We start from the raw sequence: 24,726 nt of genomic DNA, 5'->3' as shown, positions 1-24,726 counted from the left end.
CTCGGAAACCGCACTGATATTCACCAACTAAAGTTTCCTGCAAGGGTCTCAGTCTATTAAACAGCATGCGGGCGAGAGTTTTGAATGCAGAATTGAGGAGAGTAATGCCTCGATAATTACTACATTCAAGTCGATGGTTTTTATTGAAAATAGGGCACATGTAACCTTCCAACCAGTTTGTAGATAATTCCTCCTCAGTCTTCCAAATGTTACTTTCAACGTCTGGTCACCTTCAATCTTTCGGTTATCAGGTTCCCCTCCTTGTCGTTGCACATAATAGAAGCTGGTGCAATTCAGTTCCTGATTCTGTTCATCGTTTTAAAGGAGCTTCCCCTATAGTGCCTCAAAGCGATTTTCCTCCTCCGTAAAAACGCGATCCCGGCGCTGGCGGATGGACGTTTCGGGTGGACGAACGGACGGTAACGAAATGTCCCAGCACCTGATCTCCGAGAAATCCGGTTGCCGATGGTAACGACCGCCTAATGACAGAGCTTTAATAGCATGGCCGAGAAACAACGGCAACGGCTCTACATTGAGTAACTTCTAAGATTTGAGAGAAAGCGAAGCTACCGGAGGATTTAATAGAAGGAGTGCTTTGTCCTATTTACAAAAAGGATGATCGGTTCGACTGCTGCAACTATCGCGGCATAACGCTGGTAAACGCCGCCTACAAGGTACTCTCCTAGATTCTGTTACACAAGGTTTCATAGGGTCAGACCCATCCGACAGGTCTTGCAGAAATGTCGCGAGTATAACGTGTCTACGCATCACATCTTTATTGATTTCACAGCAGTATACGATACAGTCGATCGAGATCAGTTGTAGCAGCTAATACACGAACACGGTTTTCCCGAAAAACTGACGCGACTGATAATAGCCATATTGGATCGAGTGATGGGTTTCATGCGCATCTCGGGGACACTCTCGAGTCCTTTTGAGACGGCGAGGGTTGAGACAAGGTGACGGCTTCTCCTGCATGCTATTCAACATCACTCTCAAAATAAGAGACCAGCTCCTAGGCTTTGCAGATTACGTTGATACTAAGGAGACAGCGGAGCCAATCTATGCCGGACTGAAAGCGGAGGATTGGGCTAGAAAAGAATACTTCGTAGACCAAATACATGAAAGGAAGAGGCTTAAAAGAAACAAACGTGCGCCTCGTGCGGACGGTAACTTAACGGCGACGAACTAGAAGTGGTAGATGGATTCGTGTATTTAGGGTCGCTGGTGACCACTGACAACTCATGTAAGGAAATTTAAGCGGGTAATCGGGCCTACTTATCCCTCCGCAAGACGCTTCCATCAAGGAGCATACGCCACTGCATAAAGCTGATGATGTAGAAACGCCAATCAGATCGGTAGTCCTCTACGGACTTGAGACAGTAACTTTGCTTACAGAAGACATACGTGCACTTGCCGTATTTGAACGAAAGTTGTTGCGCACAATTTTTGGCGGAATACAAACGGAAAGCGGAGAGTGGCAGCTGTATGAATCACAGGCATAGCTTTGAGAGATTCCCAGCGTACATTTGGCTCGACCAGGGTGAAACAGACTTGCGTGTTTCGAGACGCTGGCGACGAATTGGCGACGAGTAACCCAGGTCCGAATATAATGGAGAGGAATTCTTGATACGGCAAGTGCCACCCCGGCTCTCGACTGGTTAAAACAAGTAAGATGATGGTCTTGCCGCATACCCCCACATATTAATTTCAATTCGCTGAAATCGATATAAATATCGATCGTCGAAAATATCCATATCGGTCGATTCTCTCCGCCGTTATAAATTTTCTAGTAACAACGTCGAAGTTGTCGGCGTAGCCTTTGGAGTTGGCTACTCATGTTGAAAGACGCACCTCTCATCTCTTTCACTTACCGATTCCCACCCTTAATGGTGACGATGTTAAACTACATACAGAATAGCCCTTCCCCTTGCCGTGGCCATTGGTGGGATTCGAAGGTGCTCGAGAGTGCCATCGGAACAGATATAGTACATTATTCGTTCCAGGATACGGCTGAACCGCGTCAGTTTGTTCGGATTTTTTTTTTGTCCGGAAACGTCCGACAGAATCGTATGCTGCCTTGAAATCCACGAATAAAGGGTGTCCCACATCAAATTGCACCACGAAAGAAACGCTGTAGAAAATTACCTATTGGGTATTCTCTCGTGAAAATTTGAGTAGAAGTAGTTTATAGTGTATTGTTTATACTCTATTTTTATCGCGACCAGTTTTTCGAAAATTGAAAAAAAAAACTTATTTTGCGCAAGCACCTGGAAAATCCTCAACTCTCCCATCATGAATGACGAGACTTACGTCAAGGCGGACTTCCGGGGCTACTGTACTTCACCGCCTAGCACAAGTTTGATATTTCAGAGGAAGCAAGGATGCAGAAACTTGCATAGTTTGGCAAGAAATACATGATTTGGCCAAGATATACATCATGTGGCAAACGGAGTACGCCGTTCGTGACTACCGGGAGTGTAAACGAGCAGATCTACCTCAAGGAGTGTTTACAGAAGCATCTGTCTTCTCTGTCGAAGCAACACAAGGACCCTACGATCTTCTGGCCGGATCTACCTTCGTGCCAATATTCAAAGGATGTATTGGAGTGGTATGAAGCCAACGGAGTCACTTTAGTACCCAAGGACATGAACGCCTCCAGCGCACCGGAACTAAATAACTAGGCTATTATGCAGTTAGGTTGTACAAAACTTTTTGAGTGGAGTTAAGCGTAAGGGGTGAGCATACGGTTATGGTATTGAAGTTGAATGAAACAAATATGCCAAAAGCTTACTAATGGGTTATATCTTGTGGTCTGAAAGTTTGAAAAAGATCGGTCAATTAGGTAATTTTCTACAGCGTTTTTTCCGTGGTGCAATTTGATGTAGGACACCCTTTAGTTAAATGTACTGGTCCGCCTCGCCAGGGATGGCTGTAATTGCAGACAGTACTGGCATTGAGGAGCAAGGTAGGTAAGGTAGATAGCATTGAAGTAAGGGTTAACCCCACTACACACAAGCATGCAAAGAATTTAATAAGCATATCGCTCATTTAATAGCGATTAACCCTTTATAAGGCAGTGGCAACTATATTGCCACCAACAAACATTTTTTATTTTGCTTCTATAATTATATTGATGTCATTATAGACGCAAAACAACTATTTTTCGTTAGTGGCAAAATAATTGCCACGGCCTTATAAAGGGTTAATGCCAAAAAAATGAGGCAAACACCCGAGAGATATCACAATAGATCAACGATACTGGTCGAAGTGATGAATCCGTACAGGAAAAAAATGGTCTGGGACAGCACATTATATGCGACGTGGTTCCTAAATGGGACAAACCACTTCTGTCATCCATTCCTCCGGTAGATGCTTTCCCCGGATCCTGAAAATTATTCATTGAAAGGCTATTACTAGTGGTTCCCTAGCATGTTTAACCGTTATGTGTTCGACAAAAAAAACACCTTTAAGTGCTCGACAAGGGTACCCGGGTACCCACAAATTGAAACGCTTGTAACTTTGGCAATATTTGACCGATTTGGACCATCTTACCACCTAAAGATTCAGGAACTTATCCACTTTCAGTGAAGTTGCAACAGAACCGGAAGTGGTTCATCTAGTTCCTGGAAATTCGGTATTCCGAGGGTGTGTTCCGGAATTAAAGCACTTTTTAAGATTTTGGATGTAATCATAGTAATATGGGTATCAAAAATTCCTCAAATGACTCCGAAAGGTCATTTCTCATAGTTTTAAAACAGTATAATGATTTATCCTCGGAATGGTCATTCTAGAACAAGTTCCCATGGGACCTCCTGTGGCCACAGAACTGTTTGGATTGCAACACTGGCAATATGGGTATCTAAATTTATGAAAAACTCCGGAAGGTCGTTTTTCTGATCTGATCTGATCTGATGATTTTGCCCCGGCATGGCCATTCCGGAACATATTCCCGTGGGGCTTCACAGTGGTCCAAACATAAATAAACGTGCGCATTACAGTTTTGAGTGGGAAAACTTGATTTTAGCTTTATAAAGGCTTTGGAAGAGTTTCTTGAAATTGAAAGTTCTATCGTTTGGTGAAATTAAAGTTTTGATTAATCCCCCTTAAAGTGAAATAAAATTTTTATTTTTCTTCAGTTTCAATATAACACATTTACGGGTTCTGCAAAGTTTTAGAGCATATTATTACAAGAAATTTTCTAGAAGACAGTAACCTTCTATCTCTTTAGCGAAGATAGAAAAATCCTTTTCAGCACTTTTTAGCTTTAATTCCGGAACACATCCTCGGAATACCGGATTTCCGGAAACCAGATGAACCACTTCCGGTTCTGTTGTAACCCCACTGGAAGTGGATAAGTTCCTGAATCTTTAGGTGGTAAGTTGTTCCAAATCGGTCAAATATTGCCAAAGTTACAAGCATTTCAATTTGTGGGTACCCGGGTACCCTTGTCGAGCACTTAAAGGGTAAAAAATTTCGAAGCCCCCCCTTTCCTCCCCCTTAAGTGCTACATGAAAACTTATTTTATAAAAAGTTGTAATTTAGCTAGTTCTGAGATGTCACAGAGTTTCAGTATCCTGGGTCGAATAAAACTTTAGAATTTCTTACTTTGAAATCTGAAAAGGTACCCGGGTATCCTGTCGAACACATAACGGTTAAACAGGTCTGCTGGGTTTTGTTGCTTTTCGGCGGGTCTATTAGATAGAATTAGATTAGATAGAAAACAACAACAACATCAACAGCTGTCTACCAAATAGAAAACAATAAAGAACGAAAACATGTGCTGGTATGGTGGCGGTTATACTGCGTCAATTTTAAACCCGTTGCAATGTAGAGTAGGGCGGGGCATAAGTGCGATGTTTGAAGTTGTCATCAATTTTCGTGAGATATAAAGAAGGACAACAACAAAATAGATTTTATAGTGATGCAGTAACTCAATGTCTTCACATTCAATTATCAATCAGCTACGGTAATAGTGTTTTGCAAAATAAATTCTTACCCCACTAGCGGGGCAAAAGTGCGAATACCGCGGGGCAAAAGTTCGAAGCTATAATCCTTGAAATTATCCCAGCAGTAGCTAACAAAACCATATTATCTTCAATCTGCGTTCTGTTTCGGTAAGGAATATTCTCAATTGGCACCTTTTCTATTTTGCGCTGGTGTATTGCAGCCTCCGTTAGATCGAAACTTTTCCGAACGTTTGTTTCTTGTTTCATCAGCGGAAACACATTGTTTTTCTTCGGCCAACATCTGTAGAGCACACAGTTTTCTGCAGATCTTTCATTTCTAGTATCTGTAATATAGTGCCTAAAGCTTTATATAATTAGCTATACATTTTTGCTTCGTCCATGAAACACACTTTTGCTCCGTCCGTGAATCGAACTTTTACCCCGCTAGGCGCTTGACGGGGTTTAATTAAATTATGGAAAAGCAAAATATATTTTGAAAATTCTTTTCACCGTATTTTCAAAACAGCTATGTGAGTGATGTTAAACGCTGCCACAAACAAGTAATATCCTCCTTCCTGCTGATATCGTGTTTACCGTGTAACGAAAAATTACATCAAAACCACCCTAAAATAACATTTGCACATAACTCAGCAACTATGCTTCGTAAGCAACCAAAGTTTACGTTAGATTCAAGCTGTCAAAGTAGTCACCCATCCATGCCAATGTAGTCAATTTACTCGGAATCTGCACCGAAAAATCATTGAATCGCACTTTTACCCACATCGCACTTTTACCTTACTCTATTGATTGTATACCATTCCCCCGAAAACCATTCCCCAGAAATCCATTCTCCAGAATTCCAAACCCCAGAATGACCCATTCCCCAGAAAACTATTTCCCAGAATATACCATTCCCCAGAAAACCATTCCCCAGAAAATCATTATCCCGAAAATACCATTCCCCAGAAAGCCACTTCCCAGAACCTACCATTCCCTAGAAAATTTTGTCCCAGAATGAGCCTCTTAGAAAGTTATGATAGATCATTCGGGCGAACGTTACTGGGCCGAATATCAGTAGCTCTAATAACATTAGCTCGACTGTAATTCTAGCGGTTTGGAGGATCTCACCGTTTCAGTTGTGATTCGTTACGAGGACTAAAGGTTTATAACTAACGGTCAGTAAACCTAGGCAAAGGAATAAGAAGAGCTGTTTCCTGCCTAAAAAACAAAAAACAGTTGTCACACAGTGTTGTTAATCAAACAGTTAGAATCAACAAGTAATCAGTTACTATGATTGAGTATAAAGAACAAACAGCTGGAATTTATTGCGAAAACTGAATTGATGATTTCCAGGACCTGCACTGCCTAAAAGCATTGTATTGTACCTTAGTTTACCCCCTTTTTGAAAACGCCAACGCGCGTCTCATTTGGACTCCGCATAAACTTTATTGGAAGCTTCAAAATGAACGAGTGCGCAAGAGGTTAAAACAATTGGCCTTGCGTAGTTTGCCTTGGCACAACCTAGAAAATTATCCCGATCGCTACTACGCTAGCTTGATCTAGATAATTAGAACGTCGAAGCAAAATTCAATGGGCTTTGTTTGCGGTAAACTGTTACATGGTTGATTCACCGCAATTACTTTCGTTAGTGAATTTCCGTGCAGTACAAGGATCTTTGTGACCATCCCCACCAATAATTCTACCAATTCGCCCTAGTTAATTGTTGGGTATATGCTGTCCTTACTCGCTGCCGCTCGTTCGGACTTAACTAAAGGATAACCCCTACTAGTCAGCAAGCCTAGGAAAACGCCCGCTCCTAAATAGAGGTGGTTTCTGCGGGGGGGCTGCCCCCCCGCAGTGGCCGGCGCTTCCGACGGCGGGTCGCCGGCGAACACTCGCGGCCTACGGCCGTCTCGCCCTGAATCATCTAGGCGACGCTCGATACTAATGCGGTAATAAGCGTGACTCGGGAATCGATTGCATGAAACCCCTGGTTCCCTTCGGATTATAGATAATTTAGGGCGAGACGGCCGCAGGCCGCGAGTGTTCGCCGGCGACCCGCCGTCGGAAGCGCCGGCCACTGCGGGGGGGCAGCCCCCCCGCAGAAACCACCTCTATTTAGGTGCGGGCGTTTTCCTAAGCTTACTGACTAGTAGGTGTTATCCCTTAGTTTAGTCCGAACGAGCGGCAGCGAGTAAGGACAGCATATACTTATAAATTGACGAGGCCGACACTTAGACACCTCGTCTAAAATTCGTTTTCCTAGGTTTACTGAACTTTAGTAACAATCCTTTAGCCATACCCCTCGCAATAATTTACTGTTCGAAATTAGTAATCGGCAAAGCTGCTGTTATAGAAACTTCAATCCGCTGGTGTTACATTCGGGTATGTGGAATTCAGGGTATTGGAGACACGGGGAAACATATTCTTCTTTTTCTAATTTTGCTTCTAGTTGTAAGCCAGCCCTTTTTATTTCTAACTTTCTTTCTGGGGAATGGTTTTCTGGGGATTGGCATTCTAGGGAATGGTTCGTTCTGGGGAGTGTCTTTCTGGGCAATGGTATATTCCGGAAAATGGTACATTCGGGGGAATGATTTTCTGGGAAATGGTGCTTTCTGGGGAATGATTTTCTGGGGAATGGGATTCTGGGAAATGGGTTTCTGGGGAATGGTTTTCGGGGGAATGGTATACAATCTACTCTATTGCATACACCATGCGACTCCGAGCTGTACTTTTAACAAATCTGCTCACTACCCTTCCTTCGTGCTAAATTACCTCTTGACAGTGCCTAGAAGCCTCTTGACAGTGCAAAAAGCCACTCTTATAGTTATATCCCTGGATCCAGTCCGCTGTGGTTCAAAGGTTCGACAATATCTGCGATCCACAGGGTCTGGGGGAGAACTTGGGTTCGATCTCAATTCAATTGTTTTATATTTTTCAAGCGAACGTAGAATTACAGCAGTTAGGTCGCCGAGAACAAAAATGCACTTGGGCATGAATTTTTCAATTTTTTTTTTAATTTTAAATAGCTGAACTAACGACAGCATTAATTTCTATTTTCCCAGGGCTTGAACCTACCACCGACGGTCGACGAAGACGGGTATCCCGTGACAGTAAGTGACCAATCGCAAACGCCTCAGCCGAAAGTAGCTGCAGCAATGACAACACCAACACCGCTGGGAATTTAGGACTTCGTCGCAGCATTCGTCAGCTGTATGATTCACACCAGCGTCAGAAGCACCGTTTCCTGTATTCACATTTTTTCGAACATTCGGAAGACGAGGATGAACAGAACGATGATGATCATGAGGTTGAACTCGAGGAGCACACCAACAATAACAACCTTGTCGTAGGCTTCCTTCGTGGCGAAGAAAATACGATAGCGGACGAGAATAGCAAGGATAGTGATGATCCGCTATTACACGAAGAGATAGATCCCCTCTCCACGGGTGGATCGGATCAGCAAACACAAACTGCAACAGCAGCAGCAGCAATAAGCAACAGCAGCAATCAACTGGCGGCATTTGAGGCACAGTGCAACGGGGGACGTCCCGTCAACAAAATGAAACACGTCGGAGTTGCTGGCAATAATGGTGCTAGTGGAAATAGTACTGCTGGGGCAGCAAACGAGGACGACGATTCCTATGCCAGTGAAATTATCCTAACGACAAACAGTGATTGCAGCCTGGACGAGTTTGTGTCATCGGACGATGACAGTAATGTGGAAATATCTGTGGTAACTATATCTCTGTACTGATGATCAGAACAATTTTCTTCTTTGTATGTACCTACCGCTGTTAGCCCGCTGTTCTATCAGGCAGCAGCTTTAGGAAACACGAATTATTTTGCTATGTATACTTTTTCCGAAGAGACGAGTCAACTAAACGTCTGTAAAGTGTCTTATTGTGTAACAAATTGGTTTAGTTGTAAGATTACAGTAATGCTATCTGAACTAAAAGACCATATGCCAAAAGCAGGGCGTAACTAGACGGATTTACAATGAAATATTTTACAGTGAATAACATTCTATCCTGTTTTATAAATTATATTTTACTTTGACTAACGAAGCTCTTTGTGTGACATTGCGTGAAAGCCAATGGTACTTTTTTACGCAATGTTTCCTTTTTGGACCCTCAGTGATTCCTGGCATATTCGATGTTTTCAGTTGAAGTCCTAGTCACATTGTTGAGTATTACAACATGCCTCCAGCATTTATAAACGGGGCTAGTGGGAGAAGAAGCGTGTTGATAACACAGTGCATAATAAGCTTTGCTGCGCGCGTGGTGCTCGCGTATTTTAGTCCATTATTTCTAGTTGCAATAAAGGATATGCATGCAATCTTGCGGCACATTATGAGAACTTTTTTGATTTTATTCTTGGTTAATGTTAATACGAGCTTCAACAGACCAAAAAGCAGAAAATGCTACATTCGTGGACATGTTCTACGTGTTGATTATTTTATAAAATTTTACATTTACTGTACGCTTTACGCGTTGCAAGGAGTCCATCTGGTCGGTTTGCCAGGCTGTTCCACACAGCCTCTGTACTCTGTAAGAGCATCCTGGGAGAGTGCGACATTTTATTACTTTCCCAAAAAAAATCACAGTTCGTAAACGTTGCTTGGTGAAACTAAAAACAACACTGGCTTGCTTTGCCCTGCCGGTGGGCACAGCTAAATCAAATTATTTTGTTGTAAAAATTTAAATTGTATATGCGGTCAAACAAAAAAGAAGAAGACAACATGATTTTTATATGTATAGTGCATAATTTCTAGTATTGTATATAAAAATCTTTCAATTACAAGAAGTCAATAGTAGTTGGTTTTTGTTCATTATCGAAACGGACGTTTAAAGAGGTTTGTTTTGTCACTTCAGGGATTTTTCACTAAAGTGTAGCGTTTTCAGTTTCCTTGTTTACTTTTCCATAATAATCGTATCGAGCTATTTGTGTCCCATTCGATCCCAACAATACCGGTCGTACCTTTCTCAACATACACTATGTGACATGTTGATCGGCGAAAGAATATGGCAAACATTCTATTTCAACCACTAGTAGAGAGGGTGACATGTCATGGAAGTTTGTTCTCAACCTACTACAGCAAAAAAAACACACACTCACGCGTGAACTAAAACAGTGACACAGTTTAGTTTAGGTTGCAGTAATTATAACGACTCACTAAGATTAATTACACAAACGCTCTGTATTTACTGATCATGTATACACAGTCTATTTCTTATTATTATAGAATACATCAGAGAATGCTAAGAATCAGAAGTAAATTATTGAATAAATTAATAACTACAAATTAAATTTATTAAGATCGAAATATCATCAAATACGTTAAACCCATTAATGCATCCATCGGTACAGGTTTGACGATGAATGTTGAAATAATGAAATATAATATGTTTAAGGAGAAACCAGAAAAAAACGCGAAAAATAACAAAAAATTTAAACGCAATTCAACGTGGTAATATTTATAAATATTGAATTTAATTTAATTACAATTCACTAAAACACATTTAAGAAATGGAACACATTTGCTTCCCAATACACACTGCTTGTTGCTGAGCAAGAAAAAAAAAAGAATTGAAAAGCAAAGCATTATTTGTACATTATATTCATCCATTGTAAATTTTTTACCTCTAGAGTGTAATACATCTCTTAAAGTGCAACCCTTCCCACACATGCATGAATCACGTAGACACAAACACACATACACACACACTCACATATACATATACTAAAGCAATCGATCAGTCGATCGGTCGATCAATCAATCATTCGTTCATTTGTTTAGGTCACGAGTAAGCATTCATTCCTTTCTTTGTCTTAAATAGATTTTTTCATTCTATTTAGTTCTTATTCGTTGCTATCTCACTTGGTTCTTTCTTAAAGAGAGTTCAACAACGTTACACTTTCCTCTAAATATATATATATACAATTGCCAGGAAATAAAAAAAAAACAAATAAATTCACAAATATACACAAAAGTGAGAGCAAATCGAGAGAATGAGAAGAAGAAAAACAACAAGAAAACAACACACGGTGAAGATAGCGTAAATTTATCGGATAGGTATGACTTAGGCGGAGATGCATAAAAACATTTACACGCGTACATTTACAGAACAAATGTAAAAGTGCAGAAGATTATAAAGTATATGAAAAATAAGAGCGAAAAAATATATACATAGTAATAAAAGTAAAACACTACAAATAAGGAAACTAAAAAAAAGAAGAAAAAAAAACAAGTAAGAATGAGAATATGAATAAGTAAAAAATTTGTAATATTTGTAGATTTGTTTGTGGACAGGTTAATAATCTAAGCTCTATATAAATATTGTTGAATAGATATATCGTAAAATTGTGTTAAAAGAAAATGAAAAGTTGTTTTATTTTAAAAATACACAAAAATCTGGATAATAAAATACTTATAAATAATAAATAACAATGATAAAATTTATATCTTTTTTTTTTGTTTTTCGATTATCCGAAATTGAAGCCTGCCATATTTGAAAATGAAATTCTGTGGTTTAAGAAATTGATTTGTAACCATTACCTACGATTAAAATTTCAGTGTGTGACTTCCTTTTTTTTTTTCCTTTTTTTCGGGTTATCCAACTGGTCGCTTAATAGCGTATAAAACTCTGCGCTGGGCCCTTTTGTGTTGTCAACAAAGTGTCAGGGAGACCTCAAACATCAGTTCTACCTGACGAGACAGGCACTGGCGCCCACTAAAACACAGGTAGAGCCCCAAGCATAGCCGTCACGCCTATACCCACAGGCGGAGGCGTTTCGGCCCTGCGCGGACTCCACGAACTGACTCTAAGATCTCTCTGCCAAAGGCCGGAATGTCATATTTTAAATATAATGATGATGATGACGATGATGATGATAATTATGATGATGAGAAGAAAAATAATAGATCGAATTTGTAAATGTGCTTTGGACTTTTTGTACCACTCGAGTTGCAATATGTGGTATAGTGAAGAAGTGGAGAATTCGTCAGCCCCGCCTGACACCGGTCTTCAACCGCGCGCCCGCTTTCAGTTTTCCAACACAAACAACCACAAATGAACCAATAGGTAAAACAAATTTCGGAGCATTAGTGGTTATCAACTTATCAGGGCAAATTTAATCTTTCATCCCCTTAGTATTCACAGTGCATTCCCACGATACAAAGTAAATTGAGCGCAGCACAAGCTGGACGTTCGCGGTAGTCGACAGAAGCTTCAAAATATAGAGACTCGCCCGCCTTCCAACCCTCGAGACCAAAGTGCTGTAAAGCTCTGGGCTTAAACGTCTCTTTAAGACTCGACCCCTTCCCATCGACAGAGCCCGCGGACGGCCATCAGAGCTCAGGACAGCCACGGGGCCAGTGCAAAAATCCTACTCTATCTAGCAGCACCGCCTAGCCGAAACTCGAACACGCGACACGAATTAACCTAATTTTCCCATCTGCTACCTAAGAAGTGCTATTACCCGTAATCATTACAGAGTGGTCCTTCGGCATCCAATCGGATCTGGTATCCCGCTTACATCCCCTTACTAACCCTAAGCCCCCGACCAACTCAATCAATCCGACATTTTTCGGAGATATTTGTGACAGTTGTGATAAATAAGGATGAATCCCAGAAAACTTCATCTATTGTCAGAGATCCCCATGCTGGCCTTATTCTTAAGCGGAATAAAAGCACTTTCTGAACAACGCAACAATCACATTTGGTAAATTTTTACCCCGAGTCCCACTTGAAATCACAAAAGTATTTTGATATATACCCACATTCAGAAGTAAACGTGACCGCTGTTCATTTACTGATTAGTTAAAAAGCCCTACACCACGACAAGGTTCAGTTTTATCGTAGGGGATTTGTAACCATTACCTACGATTAAAATTTCAGTCTGTGACTTCAAAATAATATAAAGCAGCTGTCAGGAGGTCACCCCCTTTGTTCTGGATCGTTGTCATCGGCCGGTAGAATGGAGATTTTGTTGATAGGGCGTCGATACTCGCAGCCCGTGTAGAATACATCAACTGCACGAACAAGTCCATCGTCCCCAGGGCAGACTGCTACGACGCGTCCTAATTTCCAGTTGAGTGGTGGTATGTTCCGGTTCATGTTCATGTTCACAGAGGTGCTGAAGAAGTTGTCAGCGCATCAAACGGAAAACTTTGACGTCTTCTAAGGAGGGTCCGATGAGGTAGTGAGCCGGCGTGATAGCCTGCGAATCCACTGGCTCATTCGAATCGGTTAATAAAGGACAGGAATTAAGAACGGCCTCGATTCAAGCCATGACTATCGAGTGCTCCTCAAATGTCAACTTCACGTTGCCGACGACACGCTTCAAGTGGGGTTTGACTGACTTCACGGCTGCTTCCCACAATCCTCCAAATTCTAATGCATTTGGTGGGATGAAGTGTCATTCGGTTTCACGTCTGCGATATAAGGACTAGATGCCGTTCACAGCTAGCTGATTCCAGGATAGTTAATATAGGCAGGTCAATTTATGATTCACATCTCGGAAATTGGTGGCGTCTGTACCCGCTGATAATCAGGATCTGGGAAACAGAACAGCTACCGGAGGAGTGGAAGGAGGGAGTAATAATATGCCCAATATGCCGCCTATAGTGTTTTTTTCAGATCATCTTTAGCTATCTATCGTCGCTAGCAAGTAGATTCGTGGGAAATTTGCCGGTTTGTAGACGGGTTTGCAGGTTTTTTAGAGGGGCGATCGACAACAGACGCCATGGATCTTTTGAGGAGTTCTGATTTAGCCCGCACTATGCTTATACCGTGGCCACCACTGCGGGCTTATTCCGAGGTCAGCATTCACTTCTCTAGAACCTCTTCCTTTCATGTATTTTGTTTTAGATACATTAATGACAAGTCCAATCCGTTTGGCTTCAGCTTTCAGTCCGATATACGTTTCCGCCATCCTCTCAAAGGTACGTGTAATGATGTCAACGTCGTCAGCGAAACCATGAAGCTGGACGGACTTCGTGAATATCGTGCCAGTCGTGTCTATCCCCGCTTTTCTTATCGCACCCTCCCATACGATGTTGAACAGCAAACATGAAAGCCCATCACCTTAACGTAACCCTCTTCGAGATTCAAAGGGACTCGAGACTGCAGGTGATACTCGAACAAAACACATTACTAGATCCATCGTCGCCTTGACCAATCGCGTTAGTTTATCCGGAAATCCGTAGTAGTTCATTATCTGTCATAGCTGATCTAGATCGATCGTGTTATACGCCGATTTGAAGTCGATGAATAAATGATGCGTGGGCACGTTGTATTCGCGACATTTCTGCAACACTTGCCGAAGCGCGAAAATCTGGTCCATAGTGGCACGGGCACCCATGAATCCCGCTTGATATTGCCCCACGAACTTCTTTGCAAATGGTGATAATCGACGACATAAAAGTAAGTTGGAAGAGTACCTTGTAGGCGGCGTTCAACAGTGTGATTGCGCGGTAATAACAACAATCCAACTTGTCGCCCTTTTTGTAGATCGGACACACGATGCCTTTCGTCCACTCCTCCGGTAGTAGCTCCTCCTCCCAAATCTTGACAATGACCCAGTGCAGCGCTCTAGTCAGTGCGTCACCACCGTATTTCAGCAGCTCGCCGGATAGGTGATCAGCCCCAGCCGCTTTATGTTATTCAGCCGACCGATCTCTTCTGCTACCTCCTGGAGGTCGGGGGCTGGCATTCTGTCTTCTTCTGCACGAGCTCCAAGATCTATTGTCATATCGTCACCTTCATGTTCAGCCACATCTCTGTTAAGGTGCTAGTCATAATGCTGCTTCCACCTCTCGATAACCTCACGTTCGTTCGTGAGAAGATTACCGTCTGAGTCCCGACACATATCGGCCTACGGCACATAGCCGTTGCGCGAACGGTTTAGCTTCTCGTAGGACTTCCGTTTATCGTTAGCACGGTACAGTTCTTCCACCGCCTCGCAATCTCGTTCTTCCTGTTGGCGCTTTTTCCTCCGGAAGGACGCTGCTGCTATACCTGATGAAATGTACTGCACGCTAAAAAAAGCCACAAAAGCCGGTTTCGCTGCTATATATCCAGCACCGATTTTCAACACATCGAAAACACTCGGTATCGCGTACGCTAGCTTCGTAAAAGTGCTGTACGTTAAGTTCCTCACCCGAGCGAGAGACCACGACGACGATAGAGACGTTTCGCAAAGCAGAAACTAATTCTCAGTAAGCACCATCAAGCATCGAGCGACATTGAACGTCGGAAATCGCCCCTGCTATATAAATATAACGCATTGTTGTAGGAGCACACTAATTTTTCAATCTGTTTTTTACCATCCAACCGTTCACGTCACAGCAGTAACACCAAAGGGGAAGAATTTTTTTGTGCGAGTTCATGGGCTGCAGCCATTGCTAATTGGTTCTCGGCCCGATTCGCAAGTTTACCATGCAAAATAAGCCGGCCGAACTAACCTGAGTGGGTCAATTGAACGCCGTTCCTTGGACCAAGAGGACTTAAGTTGCCTGAATTAAGCTCGACATTTATGTCGGTGAATTGTCATGTCATAGTCATCGTATTTAGTTGTTTCCGTTTTTGTCCGTGTCCGACTTCTGTCCCTCGCTTTCTTGATTTTTTATATGCGCATTACTATTTTAACCTTTCTACCGCGCATCATTCAATGAAATGAAATTAATATGGATAAAAATAGAACGAGCTCACCAGCAGTCCTTTGAATCAGATATAGTTGCATCATTTGAGTTTCCATCAGTCCTACATACATCAGCCCAACAATATCCATGTACATTATTAGTAAGTTTTACGGTCAATGTTTCCATTGTATGGTAAGTGTTTGAAGAGCTAGAACGAAACAAATAATTAGAATATATGTTGGAACTTACCTATCAACGGGGCCGAGTGGATCAGCCGTCTGCCCAAAACCACAATTTTGATATCAGGCAGCCGAGATCCACGCAGCATCGCACCTCCTAGCTTAGCTACTCAATCTTAAGGAAAGAGCATTACCGGGTATGACCACGTGGAGGTACTAGGTATAAACTTGGGATGGCTAGAGCTATGTTAGACGAATCTCCATTGCCTTCCACCTTTCATACCCTGGATTAAAGTGCGCGGACGTGGCAATGGTTTCATGTACGTTGACTCTAGTTCGTCGTCTCTATCTCCAATCACTAACGAGTTGCTCTACTGCTACATCACTGCCACCCAGTGTTACCAGGTCGATTGCCCATTTTCCCGCTGCCCAGAGCTTGATTTCCCGCTGCCCAGAGCTTGATTTCCCGCTGAAATCCCGCTGGCCAGGATCAATTTCCCGCTAGAAATCCCGCTGAATCGAAAGTCATATTATTCTTTCGTTTCTGGTGCAATATTTCAGTAAGGCTTGCATTTGAAATTAGGATGATCTGCTGAAATTGAGAGGTTGCAATTGAATGAACATTATGCAAATTTACTGCATTCATGTTGACGAAGTTTTGGGATTCAGGAAACAGAAAACGAAATATTCTGTTATCCCTTATATAATGACAGTTTACTGCGAAATTTCGCAAGAATTATAAGATTAAGGAGTCTAAGAACACAGGCGAAAATTTCGAAAGAAGCTTTTAGCACAAATTCTTTTTCTGTGTCTAGCTATGATAAAAATCATGCAAAATTTCAGCAACGCTGGCAAATGGTTATGGTTTTTGGTGACAAAAGAAGATATGTTTCAATCTTTAGAAACACCCAAAAATCAAAAATATCTGTAAAGCGCATCGGCTCTTTGTTCTCGCCTTTATTTTGTTTTAGCACCGATTTGTTTTGGTTTTGTTATCATACAAACCAAATTATGGGCCCTATTCTGTAAGTCACGTCGAGTGTCACTTTGCTCGAATAGTCGACTTTTGCTATTATGTAAGTCACACGACCCAATTTGCTCGAATAGTCGACTTTTGCTATTATGTAAGTCACACGACCCAATTTTGTCGAGTAACACGACTAAGTCCATCGCCAAAAAGCTAGTGACTAAACGGTTAGCAAATGACGCCAGAGTTAGCTTTGTTTTGATCGTGCATTGAGCCGCTATGTTACCCATTCTTCTTGCACTCGACACACGACAGTGACTGAGTCGAGCCGAGTTGCTCGACGTGACTTACAGAATAGGGCCCTATGATGTATATAGATACATAAGTGTTGTTTTGTTTCCAATTCATGAATCAGTTGGATTTTGCCATCCATTGGCAACGAATTAGTGCAAAACGGATTTGTTTGGTGGTCTTCTTTTTCAGTAAGTTCTAATGAGTATTTGTCAGAACTATCCCATTCTAGGTAAAAACCACGGAATTTTATAATCAACAGAATATACTGAACCATCTGCCAATGCATGAGCAGACATTAGAATGTCACTAAACGAAGTGTTTTGCTGTCAACCTCTCTTTCAGCACTCTTTTTGCCTATCAAATATCGCTAAATCGAGATCCCGCTAAAATCCCGCTGAGTTATTTAAGAAAACCGCTAGATTCCCGCTAGCCGCTGTTTGGTTATTAAGTCCCGCTGTCCGACTTAAAATCCCGCTAAATCTAGCGGGAAAACCGCTGATCTGGCAACGCTGCTGCCACCATGCAACAAGTCAACATAACGAAAACGACCGCTTTCTCGATTTATGCTTTGCTAGTGTGCAAGTTCAGGCTACCGAAATCGCGATGGCTGCTTCCCCGCTTGTTAAGGATGTTCTACATCATCCGCCCTTGCTGGCTACTATCCGTCAACAAATACGTCATGACGTGACTATTTCACCACCGATCGTCTACTATGATTTCGCCCGTGCGGACGCTCCTGCTTCCGGAACTACCTGAGTAACATCGAACGCAGACTGAAAAGAAATCCGAAATCCTTTTGGAAGTACGTCAACAAACAGCAGAAGGACAACGGGCTTCATTCAGTAATGTTCCTGGGTAGTGAAACTGCCAGTAACATAGAACAGATTTCCCACTTATTCCCGCGGAAATTCTACAGTGTATTTACTGATGAAAGGTTGACAAGAAGAGAAATTTCCGCAGCCGTCCAGTGCGTCCCTGTGCTTAGTAATTGTTTAACTCAGCTTTCCATCGACGACGCGACGGTCATATCAGCCGCCGAGAAGCTAAAATCCTCTCGTTCTTCCGGACCAGTTGGTATTCCGCACGGTATTCCGTCTCTTCTGCTGAAACAGTGTATCAACACCTTGGCTGCTCCGATGAGCCACCTGTTCAGTTTATCAATTAGTACAGGTGTGTTCCCAACAATATGGAAATCGACTCACAAGTTTCCTGTTCATAAAAAGGGGAATAGAAGAAATGTGAATACGCTCATGTCTTTTTTTACACGGTTTGTTTTTTTTTCGATTACTCGAAAGCGGTGCAGCTAAGGAACTATTTGCAATCTACGTGAGGAATGTCGATTCCTGCTCCCAAATGTATTGAGAAATAAATGAATGGTCTCTAAGTTATCCCGTTCTTAATACTCAAAAAACTAAACCGTGTAAAAAAAAGTACTTGAGTGTAACTATCGCGGTATCTCTGCACTAAACTCAATATCGAAACTGTATGAGCTTGTCGTGTATGCACCTGTATTCGCATTCTTTAAGCAATATGTCGTAGACGATCAACACGGCTTCATGCCCAAGCGGTTCACGACAACCAATCTTTAAACTCTTACGTCCGACGTGATAAAAAGTTTTGACGACCGGTCGCATACAGACGTTATTTACACGGACCTTTCCGCTGCTTTCCACAAATTGAACCACCGAATCGCCATCGTCAAACTGGACCAACTCGGAATCGGAGGCTCGTTGCTTCGATGGTTTAATTCATACCTATCCGACCGGTACCTAGAGGTTAGCATCGATGCTTTTACCTCCAGAGTCCAGACCTTTCACTGCTAACTCTGAAATTCCACAAGGTAGCCATCTTGGACCTTTGGTCTTTCTCGTCTACTTCAACGATGTGAACTTAAATGCCCGCGACTCTCTTTTGCCGACGATCTGAAGCTGTATGCTAAAGTCGATAGTCCGTCCGACGCCTCGTTTCTGCAAGAGCAGCTATTGATTTTTGCGAAATGGTGCACAGATAACCGCATGCTGCTAAACTTCGACAAATGTGAAATAATTACATTCTACACGAAATTAAACCCTCTCGTCTTCGACTACATGCTCTACGCCGCGAAAACTGTGGACTTGGGAGTACTGCTTGACTCTAAGCTTGATTTCAAACAGCACTTCGCATTTATCGTCGACAAGGCCTGCAGGAATCTGGGATTTATCAAGCGCCAAGAACTTCAACGACTTCTACTATCGCGAAGCTCTCTTGTCCGGTCCAATCTTGAGTACTGCGCTCCAGTGTGGAGTGCTTATTACCAAAATGGAGTTGACCAAATCGAGTCTGTGCAGCGCAGATTCATACGTTTCGCTTTCCGGTGATTGCCCTGGAACGATCCCTATCAGCTACCATGCTATGAACAACGTTGCAGACTCATCGATCTCGACCTTTTGAACACTCGTCGTGATGTGATCAGAGCATTAGCTGTTTCCGATTTGCTGACTCAAAGTCGTGTCCTACGTAATGGTCCATTTTTACGTGTACCGCATCGACGAACCACCTACAGCACTTTCAGCACAATCACCGGTCTCCAACGCCATTTTAATCGCTTTATGCCCAGCTTCGACTTAAACGTTAGCCGCGAGGTACTGAAAACTCGATTCCTGGCACTAGCTCGTAGATTTCAGGTTAAGTGTTTCAGTAGGGCCAAAAGGCCTGTTGATATTTTTATATAATAAGCAATACCCAGTAACACCAAAGGGGAAAAATTGGAATGAATAAAATTTGTTCTTAAGCATAGCAGTCGGCGTTCGTGGTTTTTAAACTGTCTCATTGGAAGAAGAGCGAGCAAGGTCAAATTCCCAGTTTTTTCAGGAATACGAACATTCAGACCTTTGGTTTTGCTGTCACATACAGTCCACTATCAGCCGTTCGTGCAGAGAAACACATTGATAAATATCTAAAATAATCGCAATCCTAGATTGCTTCCCTGTAGTGCTTATATCCAACTTTTACACTTAATCTAGGGTAAGGAACGAGTTAAGCAGTGTCACCTATTTTAATCAGTTGAAAATAAATGAGCCGAAAATGCACTTTTTTATTCATATTTTCAAAATCTTTTGATACCATACATTTGAATCACACAAACACAATTTACTGGGTTTCCGACAAGAAATATGATGAATTAAAAATTGTTGTCCAAAAACGTACATTTTTCAGCTGCTGAAGGCAATCGCCACCTCGCTACTAACGAATCCATCACATTTTCAGCACTGATTACAACCACTCTAAAAGTCAAGCACTCAATTGTCACATACCATATTATTCACTCTCTTTTTTTCTATTACCTAAGGCTTTGTCACTATCCAACATATACGAAAGTGATGGGAACTCTGATCGTTTTCGGATTAACACATGATAAACACCCTTGACATGAAAACGTTTTATATTTTTCGTCAATCGTATTTCTGTGTTCTATTATAGACCATAATAGTCTCTGCGCTACTCCCCCGAAGAATCTGATTTCTGGTCTGTGAATAAATAATTCCCCTAAATAAATTCTTGATAGTAATACGTTCAGAAAACTCCACAGTTGTTCGATACCGTTTGTTTTTTCTTTTTCGCAATTCAAAAATGTTTAGTTTTTGGAAAACCACTCAGTTGCAACTGTCCTTGGGTTAAAATGGGATCCGATGCAAACTTACCGTTACGCTTGTCGCCGTTTTTCTCGCTATCTCCATAGTTATCTACCGATCGTGATATTCTGCAAAATGAGATTAATATATGCGTGCGTTGGATGTTAATATTTTGTGAACAAACGCTCGTTTTCACTGTTCTAGTAAATACCTTGCGACAGATTTGCTTTCTTTTAGAGGGCTCACTGTAAGATGGTTGAACGAATTGGAAACATCCAGGTCTACTGACGATGAACCGGAAAGCGACACTCGCTGTATGGTTTGAAACGGTTCTTCAATATCGCGACAAAGCACATTTATCGACGCAACGTTCAAGATATCGTGTAGATTTGCTAGAGTAGCACGTGGATCACCGCGACTCAGACAGAGATGGTACTTTAGTTGGGAGATGTTTTGATTTAGGAGAAACACCGCGTACAGCAGTGCGTTTGTCGGTGGTCCCGAGCGGCAGTATAAAGGAAATCTGCATAAATGAAAAGAATTTAAAATATGGGAGCATCGCTATTGATAGTAGGTTACTCTCGATCTGCCGTGGGTAGAACCTTTATAGAGTCGACCATTTTGGATCGTGATCCTTCGTACTTAATTGGATTTCTAGATGTAAAAAAACGGATACTGCGATTGGCTGTAAAACGGTAAAATAGTACGGCTGTTTACCTAACAGGAATATTTAAGATTGAAGAACACATCATCACAGCATGGGCAACATGCCCTAATGCGACACTCAAGGACAAAGCCGGTGTTGCGTCGGTGTATGATTCGGCATTCGGCAGCGGCACATCGTTTACCGTACAAGTACCATTGGCGTTCTAGAAGTACGCGATTTCATTATTGTTTGGGATTGGAATTCCTAGCAACTTCGAGAAAACTTACTTTTTTTATACAATAAATCTCGTTCAACCCCCGGAGCAGCCGATGTCTAGCCGTTAGCACTTTCGTCCTCAGATCTCGATAACTTTCCTTCTCACTAGCGTACGTTAGCTTTTGCTGATAGAGGATCTCCTTTTCTTTGCCGTAGTTTCGATAGCTGGCCATGAGCGTCGATTCGCTCTCGATATTCACGTCCACCATAGTGCTGAGTTTCTGCTGCAATTTTCTAATGTTGCCTCGAATGCGATCCTTTTCTTGCTGCAATATACGACTCCGAAATCGAGCCAGCTCAATTTGTCGCCGTAGCTCCTGAGCTTTCAACAGAATTTCCGGTTTCAGCGGCTCTCGTTCTTGATAGAGTAGACGGCTCAGTTGTTTGCCCATGCCTCCTCTATTCTGGAGAGTAGACGAAGAACTTCGATAAACTAACTGTTTATCGGTGAACAAATCCAAATTAAGACAGTAGGCACTCTTCATACAAATACGATCGGTGATTTCCTTTGCACTTTCGCTTTCATACTTAATTCGACGCTGCCGTTCCTGTACTGCGAGCAACCGTTTCACGTCGTAGCCAGTTCGAATTTCTGATTTCAAGAATTCCATTAATATGTACCGAATTTTAAGATTGGTCTCTGCTTCGGTGGGCGTTGGGCTAACGGATGCACGCCCACCAGCAGCATCTGCTGCTAACCGTCCTGACGAAGATGGTGAGTTGCCCGTTTCTCCTTTGGATGGGTTTCGACTGTTCTGAACATTTAGCAGATTATTCGAAACGTACCAGCCGTGAGGAGCATTATCACTATTATCACAGAGTAGGTTAGATTTATCAGAAAGTAAGCCTAATTTCTTGCCATCGCAAGCAAGTTTAGTTGGTGTTTTTGAAACTACCGCTGGAGGTTCGTCGCTGTCCAGAATGTATTCAGCAGAAGTGAAAAATCCACCATGCAACTGGAATACCAGCGTATTCTTCTTAAGACGTTTCTCACTACGCCTGGTCACCGGAATTAACCCAGAAAAGTACACTCCCCACAGAAACAGTTGCTTGTCCTCCTCATCGTTGGCAATTGTATTTTCCGCCGTCTGCGCTTCAGAACTTTTAGACCTATGCTGCCAAACGCGGATGCAGACACATCGCAGGGAAGATTTAATCACCGTTGGACAGTGAATCTCCGGCCAAATAACATTAGCGTGGATGTCCAATTTTTCGCTGGTGTAAAACGGGGCCGACATGGTGGTCGTGTGCAACGTAAAATAGACGGAACATTTTGGCTGATCGCACTCGATGTTGTGTCCGGAAATTTGAATCAAACTGCGCAGACGTAACTGCTGAGTAGACAGGGGGCTCCAGTCACGGCATCTCGGTCGGTCGAACATTTTCTGCGGATAAAATAAAAAAAAATGTCAATACAATATCTTAAACCGTTCCTGGTATGACCTGCACTACCTAATTGAAATATTTTCACAAAAGTTTCTAAAATCAAAAATTCAAAACTACGTAGGTATGCAGATCCGCAAGAAATTAATATGAAAATCGGCATTTGGCGACGACTTTACGATATCTCACTACGCAAAAGAAAAATAGAAATTCACCATTCAGTTATCATTGCAGCATAGGAATTAGAATTTAATAATCACGGATTAAAAATTTTATTTATGCTGCATTAAAGGATGTGCTATTTCAACTTCCAAGGATGGTCTCAGAAAGTCACTATACCTAATTGGATTAGGAATAATGTTGGATTCTAACTTCTACCAATAACATAGTTAGTTGCTCATTTAATCATCGTTAATGGAATCGAACTGTTAGATTTTTCAGTAAAAAATAAGCAGAAAAAATAATTTGCAGCAGCTGCTACACAACTTTGTAGTTTGTGCGTTTGTGCAAACAATGAAAGTAGGTAGCAACCTTACCTCATTTTTCGAAAGCAACTCGAATTTAACTATTCTCCGACGGTTCAAACACTAATCATGTTCACTGCTGAGAAGAATGATTAATCCTAGTTTTATCAAACTTTCAATATTTTTTGGATACGATAAAACTAACAAAGCGCAAAAAACTTTTCAGATTTTTTTTGGAAGTGATAATGTTTCTATTTTTTGTTGATTTGACAAAGCTGCCAAATGAGAGACATGATTCGCACGGACCGTAAGCGGAACAGAACGTCAAAGTTCCATCGCAATTCGCGACTGCACTGAGAAATTTTTTCATTTAGTTCCTATATAGGTGTCCCACACATATCCACCTTTTCGCGCGCCTAATGGCGGCTAGTGGTTACACTTTTCGAAAATGTTTATTTGCTTTTGCCATTTCCGCTTACGTACGCTTGATAATTCTACAACAACAATCAAGGATGAAAATGTTAACTTGACGTGAATAAAGTTACCAAAGGTGTGAGTGTTCCGGAACTGAGGAATCACCCAACGCGTAGAGCTATATAGGATTAGGTCTTACCTCGCTGACTGCCCGTTGGGAAAAGAGGCCGATTGAACGGGTGTACTTCCCAGCATGCTTTGCAGCGCATGCTGTGATCCGCGGATTTTCGTGTCGGAGTTACTTTAATGCAGTAACTGCGCGCATACAGTATGCACCCCTTTGTTGGTGCATATATTGTCACACAGCTACGGCAGTGTTATTGGTTTATCTGTCTGATACCACACATCCCCCTTCCACTTGAAAAAAAAATATTGTGCAACTCCAATAAAATCCGCAATGGCATCTGAAACTTATAACAACTTTACTGAAGCTTCTTGAACACGACTTATTTGAATATCTCGTTTACGTTTTCAATCTTCCAAACAAGCCTTTTTTACACAGAGAACAGACTACCAGGTAATTGACAAAAAGTGTGTAAATAGAGCACCCCTCGAGCAGTAAGTGGCAAACTAAATCTTGATGTCGCTGCCATCGCTACTATGTAACTCCAGCACAAAGAAATATTGATAAAGGTGCATGAATATATTTTTTTTTGGTGCGTTTGGCAAACCATTTCTGGAGGGCGCTACCGACAGATTTTACACACAAAAATCGATCACTTCCTTCGAGCCTGTTAATCTGTTCTGTATGCTTTTTATTCCGTTATGTGTTTTATTTATGATAACCTTAACCAATCATAATCAGTTCCTATTTATACGATTTATTCACTAGAATAGT

At 41.9% G+C, this 24,726-nt stretch overlaps 2 protein-coding genes across 5 annotated transcripts in view; one reads left to right on the top strand and one right to left on the bottom strand.

Annotated features, from left to right (window-relative positions):
- The window catches only part of LOC128744571 (serine-rich adhesin for platelets), a 48,854-nt gene extending 37,583 nt beyond the window's left edge, over nucleotides 1-11,271 (top strand). For all 4 annotated transcript variants that reach the window (XM_053841679.1, XM_053841676.1, XM_053841677.1 and 1 more), the window contains one exon: nucleotides 8,015-11,271. In XM_053841679.1, coding sequence (XP_053697654.1) covers nucleotides 8,015-8,070 — 56 coding nt within the window. In that variant the 3' untranslated portion in view covers nucleotides 8,071-11,271. The remainder of the gene's footprint in view (nucleotides 1-8,014) is intronic.
- Nucleotides 11,272-20,470: 9,199 nt separating this feature from the next.
- On the bottom strand, nucleotides 20,471-23,603 carry LOC128742601 (UV radiation resistance-associated gene protein). The gene is made up of 6 exons (XM_053839013.1): nucleotides 23,487-23,603; nucleotides 21,579-22,952; nucleotides 21,363-21,514; nucleotides 21,225-21,299; nucleotides 20,857-21,168; nucleotides 20,471-20,773 (listed from the first exon to the last, which is right to left on the bottom strand). Exons 2-6 carry the CDS (start codon nucleotides 22,947-22,949, stop codon nucleotides 20,638-20,640), a joined length of 2,046 nt encoding a protein of 681 aa, XP_053694988.1. The 5' UTR covers nucleotides 22,950-22,952; nucleotides 23,487-23,603; the 3' UTR covers nucleotides 20,471-20,637.
- Between the last annotated feature and the right edge of the window lie 1,123 nt (nucleotides 23,604-24,726).

Source organism: Sabethes cyaneus, chromosome 3 (assembly GCF_943734655.1).
Source record: "Sabethes cyaneus chromosome 3, idSabCyanKW18_F2, whole genome shotgun sequence".
In the NCBI taxonomy this organism is placed as follows: Eukaryota; Metazoa; Arthropoda; class Insecta; order Diptera; family Culicidae; genus Sabethes; species Sabethes cyaneus.
Note: the sequence above shows the minus strand (reverse complement) of the source record. Positions and strands in the feature narration are given on the sequence as shown.

Excerpts from the sequence above, each read along its gene's own strand:
- LOC128742601 (XM_053839013.1), bottom strand. The coding sequence starts at position 22,949 with ATGTTCGACCGACCGAGATGCCGTGACTGGAGCCCCCTGTCTACTCAG. Across the intron at positions 21,515-21,578 it reads AGATTTATTGTATAAAAAAA|AACGCCAATGGTACTTGTAC; the intron begins GTAAGTTTTCTC and ends GCGTACTTCTAG. Across the intron at positions 21,300-21,362 it reads ATCTTAAATATTCCTGTTAG|AAATCCAATTAAGTACGAAG; the intron begins GTAAACAGCCGT and ends TTTTACATCTAG.